The sequence below is a fragment of the Quercus lobata genome, chromosome 1, assembly GCF_001633185.2.
Source record: "Quercus lobata isolate SW786 chromosome 1, ValleyOak3.0 Primary Assembly, whole genome shotgun sequence".
In the NCBI taxonomy this organism is placed as follows: Eukaryota; Viridiplantae; Streptophyta; class Magnoliopsida; order Fagales; family Fagaceae; genus Quercus; species Quercus lobata.
The window spans coordinates 41,636,983-41,646,555 of record NC_044904.1 but is presented as its reverse complement, the minus strand read 5'-3'; the positions used below and the strand labels follow the sequence as shown (position 1 = coordinate 41,646,555).

Sequence of the window (9,573 nt, the reverse complement as noted above, 5' to 3'; positions counted from 1 at the left end):
TTTTACTTGTTTCACAAACTTGATGATTGTGAGATATATTGGTTTCCTTTGGTTACCTTGTTTTATTTTTGGATTTGTGATTCAAAGTTATGTTTTTACTATATTTTCCACATGTGCCTTTATGGCTTGTTTTCAATGTTTTAGAAATTTACAAGTTAATTCTTTCATGATGCTGTTGCCTAATATTGCAACTTGAAGATAGTAGATTGTGATTGAATTGTATTGGTAAATTTATTGTAATTGGGTTAGTTCTTGAATTGAGCAATATATGTTGAATGTAAGTTTTGCCATGGATTGCTAAAGGGGGAGATTTTTAGGTTCTAAATAGTTAGTCATAAATGTTTAGGAACTAAATTTTTTGTATGTAGGCAAATCAAGAACAAAAACATGCTAGTATAAGATCTTAGTGTCTTTGAAGTGTTTTAAACGTTACTCAAGTTGATACAAGTCAAGATTCAAGAACGTACAAGCTGCAGAAAGAAGAATTGAAAATTTGTCAAGCTCGACCTATCGAAGAGAAGCCTCAATTGATCGAATTGCGATCTGCAAAATTTTAATTGAAGCCCAATAGCCCACGAAAAGTTTAGGGTTTGAGTGCAACACTACTAGGTATAAAAAGAAAATCCTAATACATGTTTTTCAAGTCTTGAGAGTTACTCATATGAGATCTGTGAGATTCTGTACCTTCTAACTCTATCAAGCACATACCGGAGACCAAATCCATATTGCTAGTACCAGTGGAGTAAAGTTATAGCCAAGCCTTCAGCTATCAAGTATATTGAAGATCGAAAGGTTCATGGGAGAACAGATCCAAATCAAGGAAGTTTGTGGAGTTTAGAGCCCAGTTTGGTAACTTTATTAGATTTACTACAAATTGGTATTCTGGATTGTAAATCTCAACTTGATATAGTGGATTGTTTTCTTGGAATAGTTTTTCTCAGGTTTTTTATTTTGAAATGAGTTGTTTCATTGATTTTCCTATATCATCACATCTTGTGTTATTTAGATTTTCATTATACATGTTACATGTAATGAATGTTTAACCTAAATCTGAATAATTAATCTAAGTAACTACTTGACTAATAAATTATGTTAAACATATTGTGTTTTCCAGGGATTTAAAACCTAACGAGAAGAAATTTGATATTATGTCCCATATTATAAGATAGATGTTTGGCTTAGGTTCGGACCTAGAAAGCATCTGAGATGGGGAACTCAAGTAATTGGGATCAACCCAGTTAAAAGGTACGTACTGCCACCCCTTAACCAACCTTGAAAAACAAGTTATTCAAGTAACCATTTTCTTCGCTTTTATCTTTTTTGGTTGACGAGAGAGAAGGGAAGGCGGGGCTTTGAAAACAAAGAAAAACAACTTATTGAAATCGATAATACGTTTGGCCTGTAGCATTCTACGATATGAGAAAGAGAATCCGGGTGTCAACCAGGATCCAAAAGCATAAAGACATTTGTATAAGTCAGCTTTGAGCCATCAGCATAAAAGTTGCGGCCCAGTTAGGTTCTCAATGTATGCAAATAAAGAGTGCACAAAATCAATCAAAGTAACTAGACAAGTTTTCAATACCAGGAAGGATGGTCAGCATGGCCCTTGAGGCAACTCTTTTTGTGGCTAATACAGTCGACGGCTATCTGAGAATCAGAATGAATAATAATCTTCTCGTACCCAATTTCGGACTTCACCTATACCTATCATCTCTGCCATCCATGAACCCAAATAGTCTATCATAAAAATTGTATCCCAACCAATTTCTGCCTCAAGTCTGGGCCTGCCTCCACGATCTCTAATAATATAAGAAACACCCTCGTATTGGCTTTGAAGAGCTGTTACAAATCGAGCAAATGACATGATCTGGTCGGGAAAGTTAGTTGCATATTTTGGTTCAATTAGAGTTGGAAAATGAATTCTTCTCTGAATGGAACTGGTAAATAGAGCTACATAACTAAGCCAACTCTAAAATAGACAGCGTTTGGATGAGTTTATTTTCGTTGACTCTTTAATTGATTTAGTTTATTTTATATAAGTACAATTGCACCTTTTATAAAATTATTCTTTAAAATGTGATGCGGGAAAAACCATTTTCATTATCAATTTCACAACTTGTAAACTTGTACAATTGTAAGTGATTGATAAAAAGTTGTGAGTTGTATGAGTAAGTATTTAATAGAAAATGTCAACAACTAATAGTGGCATAAGTTAACAAATTATAAAATTGTGTATATTATTAAGAATATTTTTAGAATTATTGACATTATGCATTTTCTTTTGAAGAGAAAATAAGCTCATAACGAAGGTAGTACCATACCACAACTTGAACGCGAGCCTTTCCCAGTCTTTGGAGTCATTTCCTTTGGTCCGCCTCTCTCTCACTTTTGTTTTTACAAATTTATGTCGTGTCAGCTGGTTCATCAATAATTTTACATCAACACATTGTCCATGACACATATGATTGCAAGTATTTTTATGAAACTCTTATGAGCTTCCATTAAATGTTGTTGCTCATGGGAAAAGGTGGATGTTTGACTAAGAATGATGTATACAATTAATTTCCACTCCTACAAGCTCGTACGGGTTTTGTTATTTGTTTTTGGTAATCTGTATATTTGAAGTTCACTACTTGAAATGTGGAGTGGACCACCTTAAGTTATCACGCACACTTTTATAAGATTTACAGATATTTGGGGCATGGTCTGCATGCTTGCTTGGCTTGGCCTTTTGCAGATAGTATTTCCAAGCCTATTCAATGTCATTCAATTCAAGGCCTAGCTAGAAATAGAGTGGTCCATGAATCACCTGATTATAACGCGTCGCTATTTATTTTTTTGAAGATGTAAACAGAGTTGCATGTGGCCCAGCTCTTCGTTGGAAAAATAAATGAAAAAAAAAAAAACGTTTGTATTTGCAAGATGTCCAAAGCACTAAAGGTTGCCTAGCTATATCTTTAGATTGTTCATGACACAAGTTTGTCAATCTCCATCTTGTGTAAAACTCAGATACTTCGAAGTCGAACACAATCTATGATACTCCACTTGATAGGTTACTATATCATGTCTTTAAGCTTATATATGCTTGGTCAGCTCAGTTGGAGATTTTCTACAGTTTACTACTCAAATGGGCATAGCCTAACTAGTCTACATGGAAAATCTCCATTTTTAAGAGATATATTTTCATTTCGATTACTTGCTACAAGAGATAAATAATAATATAAAGGAAATGAAATTGGAATTACTTCTGTTGTTATTGATTGAAAACGACCATGTCTACGATCAATGAACCAGGAAGTTCCAAAGAATAGAACAAACATATTTGTGGGATCGAGTGAGTCATGAATCCTAGCTTAGATCACAAAAAACCTAGTAATTAGAATTTGATAGTAACACTTCCATGATACATGGCAATCACAGGGTATTACCCTACCTAGGAGGCCTTAAGTTACATGCTTGTGTTGTGGACCATAATCTTTAGTATAGTATAGTATATATAGTTTTACCCTTCTCAAGTGTGATAACTACTTCTGCAAGGCAAGCCTTGTCATGATCGTCCTTAAGGCATATAATAAATGCCATTTTTTTATATAAATGGCTTTGGAAGTGGTTTACTTTTTTTTTTTTTTTTTTTTTTTGAGAAACTGGAAGTGGTTTACTTTAATGATAGAAGATGTGCAAAAGGACATGAGTATTTGATTGCAATGCATATCTCTTCTGGTAAAACTTAATATCGATCATATAACTATTTTATGCATTTGAGGATATCATTGGACATGGTACTACTAGTTGTAAGAGCAATAGACCTAGCTAGCCCCCTTGAGTAAAGGCAAAACTAAGGCAACGTCCCTCTCATTCCCTCTTCTCTCAACCAAACCAAATGACACTACCAAATACCTAAGCCTCTCTCCACCCCCACACTTCCTCTTTTTAAAGTCACGAGACCCACTGTCCTTTTGTTCTTTCAATTTTCATAGAGAGAGAGTGAGAGAGTGTTGTTGAGTCCAGAGGGGGCTGGCAGAGGAACTGATAGAGAACTTTCAAAGCTCTTTTTCTACCACCATCACTCAACTAGCCTCTATATTGCAGTCTCAAACTGAAAGTCTTATAATTTTCTAAAAGCTTTACTTATCTTCCTATCTGGAAGATTATTTACCTCTCCTATTTCTATCTGTCTTTCTCTGTCGGTACCATGTAGGTCTTCCCCACATCCCCTTAACATTTTTTGTTTCTAATTTATCTTCTTCTCAAGCTACCTCATGTCTCTCTTTCTTTTTTAACCTTTACTCTTTGTTCTTTTTCAGGAGACCTGAGGGAAACCCCTTAGACCTCAACAACTTGCCTGATGATTCTAGAGATCATGGTAAACAGGTCTTTGACGACAGCTCCTCCTCTGGTATACAACTATTTTCTTCATTCTACAATTAAAGAGAAAATATATACATATATCTTTCTCATTTTTCTTTTAGCAACATAATCAACACAAAACTTTATTAGGAAGTGAGAGGAAAAAGAAACAAAAAAGAAAAAAGAAAAAAGAAAAAAAAGCACATGATTTCTTCAAGTTTTGAAAGGGAAAGATTTTTCCACAACTTTAAATGCTTGGATGTATAGCTATGAAAGGGTGCATAATTACCTTTTATCCTAACTTTCCCTTCTTTTTTTCTTTTCCTTCTCCTGTTTGAAATGAAAAACATCAAAATAGGAAAAAAGGTCAATTATAAAGAGCTAAAGAGTATTGGGTTCAAAATTATTTTTTGGTATCATTCATGGATTTGGGGAGATTAGGGTTCGGCTTTTAGAGCTAACTGGCTAAGAAGAAGGGTCTCATCCAAGTTGCTTAAATTGGTTGTTTTTGTTGCAGGCTATAGGAAAAAGAAAAGCGGCGGAAAGGATGGAAAAGACGAGTGTGGGAAGGTCTATGAATGTAGGTTTTGTTCCCTCAAGTTCTGCAAATCTCAGGCCCTTGGGGGACACATGAACCGCCACCGCCAAGGCAAAGTCTTTTCTATTGAGTCTACTTTCCTTTTCATTCAGCAAAGTTAACAGCTAGCTCCTAGACCTAGTAAACAAGTATTATTATTATTATTATTATCATTATTATTATATTTTAGCAAATGGGTCACTGCTTGTTAATGATTTGGTCATGAAGCGTGGTCATGTCAATCTGTAGGGAAAACAAAGTTGGGTAGTGCTTTTGTTTTTCGCTGAAATTCTTGGTATGAGGGATGTTGGATTTGATTTGATTTGTGTGTTTTGGATGATCAGAGAGGGAGACAGAGACACTGAATCGGGCTCGTCAGCTGGTCTTCAGTACCGATAACCTAGTCGGCCAAGGCGCCTCTCACCTAGGGTACGTTTTTTCAGTATATTATAATGCACCATTGCTCTCTTTCCTCTCCATCTTTCACCTTCATAACCTCTTCCTCCTCCTCTTTTCTTCTTTTATGACAACTTTTAACTTTCGGTAGAAACTATAGACAAATCAATCACTCATAATCTCATATGCTATTGCTATCTTGAACTACAAAAAAAGTTACCCACTTGATTAATTTGATCAAACAATTAGAAAGCTTTATGTTATTTTTCATGTTTTAGACTACAAGATGAAAAACCCATTTTAATTTTATTTATATATTCAGCAATAAAAGTGCCATACCATACTTTATTTCATCCATATTAACAGCAATCCATCACTCTAGTAATACTGTTGTTACTTTTTGTTGTTCAAGTAAACTAATTAAGAATTCCCATTTGATATTCTCATTGTTATATAGCTGCTGCCAACCAATCACACCAGGAGGGTATCATCAAGCTGCAGGCAACATTGGAGACCCAACAATCCCTCTCAGATACCCAAGATTCTTCTCTGGTTCTCCATCGAGTCACTTACCAGCACCACCACCTCCACAAGCACCACAACCACCTCAACCATATTTATACAGCTCTCCCTCACGCCCCATGTCTTTTCCTGCGCCTTATCCTCAACATCCAATGAGTGATTACTATGTTGGTCATGTTCTTAGCAGTAACCAACAGTACAGTCACCCAAACCTAAACTATGTACCAGACTCTAGTAGTTACACTTGCATTGGTGCACCAGTTGGACAAGGTTTTGCACCAGGAGGTAGCAGCAGGAGCTCAGAATTGGTTGGAGGAAGTGGTGGTGGTGGTAGTGGTAGAGATGGGTCACTGCACAATCAAGAGGAGGGATTGAATTGGGGACGAGGCTATGCAGGGACACAGCAACGTTTGGATCCTCCATCATCGATCAATCGGTTTCAAGATGGGTTCTAGAGAGAGATTTTTAGAGCGATAGTTTGAAGAACTATTAATCTACATTGACACGCCACCCACCACAAAGACAAACACATAGAGAAAGAAAGAAGAAAGAAGAGAGAGAGAGAGAGAGAGAGACAGGGAGAAAGAGAGAGACTTAACAAGCTGACAGATGGGGTCATGAAGGGAGAGAGATTTTTGGATTTTCTACAGGGATTGAGACAGCTTTTGAGCTCATGTATATGCTCAGCTACTTTGGCTTGGAGCTGTATGGGGATTGAAGGGGGGTTTTGTATTGGTTTGTACAAGCCAACTGTGATGAAAAAGGAGGAACTAGACCTGGTGGGACAAGAAGTTAGATATGAACTGAAAGTTCGCAACCCCTTTTTGCATTTGGAGTTCGTTTTGCATGGCAACAGTTTTTTTTTTTTTTTATTTTTTTTTTTAAATTAATTAATTCTCTTTTTTTAATACTTTTATTTATTATTATTATTTTTATTTGGTGCCTTCGATATCTTTGACCAGGAGAAAAATAGAGGGTTTGGGGGAGATTGGTTCTCTCTCCCAAACAAAAATTGGGATCTTCTGGTTTCTCGAAACATTTATGGTTATTGTGTCATAGATGCTTGCATAATAGGGGCAATGACCTAGAGAGAACTTGCATTTCCATTCGGCACCTTTTGCCAAAAGTTTCCTGACCAGAAACATCAAATCTGTCAATAAAAGTCTGTAAGAGCTGTGCAATTCTTCTTTAATTTTGTCACAACAATAATAACTACATATAACTGAAAGCAAAATATTGCATCATGGAAAAATAATAATTTTCCCATCTTCTTCTTATTTTGGTGTTCCCTTTATAAAATCCTTAACTAAGAAATTGATTAGAAGATATCTTTTTCTTCTTTGCAATATTCTTCGTTTGGTCAAAATTCCTAAGCAGTTTTACTAATAATACGTCAAAGTAGAAGAGAATGTAGTTTGCCAACAAAACTTTTTGCTACTATGAATTAAGTGAAGTGAGATCCACTGCATTAATTTATTTCATGTCTCCTTTTAGCTTTGTGTCAATCCTGGCAGATGAAGTGAATGTAGCAATAAGATAACTATAGCTTTGCACTTCACTTTCTATAGATCTAGACATGGACCTGAGAAATCTGTCTGACCCAAAGCCACCTGAACCAAAACCCACTCAATCTGAGCTGTGTGGCGGGTTTGCGTCAAGATCACATAGCCTGATTGGCGGGTCAATTGGTAGTTTTCACTGTCGGACATCCGATTGGATCGATCCAGCTAAAGATTCGCCGTTCTCATCCTCCACTCCTTGCCATGATTCATATTGTTTATTTAATCATGTTGTCAATATTCACAAATTTGGTGAGATTTCTTTTTTTTTTTTTTGAAACTAATTTGGTGAGATTTCGCTTGATATATGTGTGTATATATATATATATATATATCTTAACAGATTTGTCGAGATCTCCACTAGAATTGGTGAGATCTTGTGAGTTTCCACCATGTCACAACGCAACAATGACCCATTGTGCCTAAGATGACTTTGATTGATCCGATCGAAGGATTTATAAATTTGTGGTGGTTGATATTAATGAAATCAACAAACGAAGACTGGTCTGGAATTTCAGCACCTAAAGTTATCGGGTCGAGTTGCAGGTTCAGCCCAAACCTAAGCCAACATGACCTCAATGTGGACACCTCTAGCCCCTAGACTAATCGCTATAAAAAAAATTTATGCTCTACTTCATTATTTTAATAACAATGGCATGAACTAGATGTATTTTAGAAAATGTTGTTCAAAAGGCGTTGACATTGAAGTGGTAGCAAGAAATTTACAAATTAATGAGATTTGTACTTCAACTTTCAATTATCATTTAATAATTTTTTCTTTTACAGAGGCAAAAAATTGTTGCCGAACTAATAGGTTTTAGATCATTGTCTATGCATTCATTAAATACACAACCAAACCAAGATTTGAGCCAACGAAGACAACAGTACTTAACTTCAGCAATGATGGCATGTAGCAGTAGTCGACAGAGCCAATGAGCTTATATCAAATTTAGTAATGATGTCATGTAGCAGTCAAGTTTTTTCTTTTTTGAACTAACTTAGGTGTTTTTTTAGTACTTCATATTAGTACACCATATTAATTGACGTACGTACTGCTATAATAATACATCGGCAGTGCTTTTCCTTCCATCCTAACAAAGAGTCAAAGACTAGTTATCAACCTTTTGATAGAATAGTATTCGGATCGGCTCTCAACTAGATGTGCAATTTGGATGGATGGAGCCTAAATATAACAAAGATTTTGGTAATGTGTGCTCTAAGGGCACACAATAATTAACCATTTTTGGAAAAAAAAAAAAATTTCGGGAATTGAAAAAATATTGACAGTTTTTTCAATTATCGAGAAAGTGTTTCCAAAAATAAATGACTTAATGTGTGTCCTAAGAGTACACATTAACCAGACCTTACACGCATTATGGCTGAAACTGCACATTCCATAGTTGTTGATACACGAAGAGTAAGCATAAGTCTAATCAATCTATCAACAAATGGATAGATTGTTAATTTTCTGGCTCTCACCAACCCTTGTTATAATTCAAAAAGTGATGATAGAATCTTTAGCTTTGGGTGTTGAGGAACATCAAACTCAAAATGTTGAAGTGCAATTATTAAATGCACTTTTTCTTGCTCTTTAAAATCTTTAGAATAACACCGTAATCTTGCAAATGTTATCAATATCAAACATCTTAAAACCATCAATAGAATCCAAAATAAGCTAAAAACAAGTAACTTTCTCATATCTTCATTAAATTTGTTGTTCAATTCTTGCAATTGAAAATCAATTGTAACAATAAATACACCGATCGATAATAATACAACTTAAATTATCTTGTTAAAATCAAGATTGACCACGCCTTCCAATATACTAAGCACTCAAATCAGAGATATTCATTTTGTGTTGCTCACATAATGATATTACTTTCGTAAGAAAAGTATCTCATCCTATTTCTCTCATTTTTGTAATGAAGTCTTTAGTACTTGAAGAAAATGCATGGAATTCAGATTACTAGTGAGGGCGCCCACTTTAGTAAGGAGTTACTAAAGTTTATATTTATTGAAATTGGATTTCAATAAATGTGAATAACTAAAAGTTTAAACCAAGTACTCAAGGATAAAATAGTTGTTTACAAAGTGACAGTCCATTATTACTTTGTTCACTATGGATATTTCATGGAGGGGTCAAATGATATCATTAGAGTCTTGGGATAATGC

At 35.2% G+C, this 9,573-nt stretch overlaps 1 protein-coding gene across 1 annotated transcript; it reads left to right on the top strand.

Moving 5' to 3' along the window:
* Positions 1-3,861: 3,861 nt before the first annotated feature.
* LOC115956159 (zinc finger protein JAGGED) lies at positions 3,862-6,717 on the top strand. The gene is made up of 5 exons (XM_031074636.1): positions 3,862-4,194; positions 4,305-4,396; positions 4,865-4,996; positions 5,269-5,353; positions 5,778-6,717. Coding segments are annotated over exons 1-5 (831 nt in total). The 5' UTR covers positions 3,862-4,192; the 3' UTR covers positions 6,298-6,717.
* Positions 6,718-9,573: the final 2,856 nt, after the last annotated feature.

Coding starts and splice junctions, on each gene's coding strand:
- LOC115956159 (XM_031074636.1), top strand. Junction 4,997..5,268: donor CATGAACCGCCACCGCCAAG/GCAAAGTCTTTT, acceptor TTGGATGATCAG/AGAGGGAGACAGAGACACTG. Junction 5,354..5,777: donor CAAGGCGCCTCTCACCTAGG/GTACGTTTTTTC, acceptor ATTGTTATATAG/CTGCTGCCAACCAATCACAC.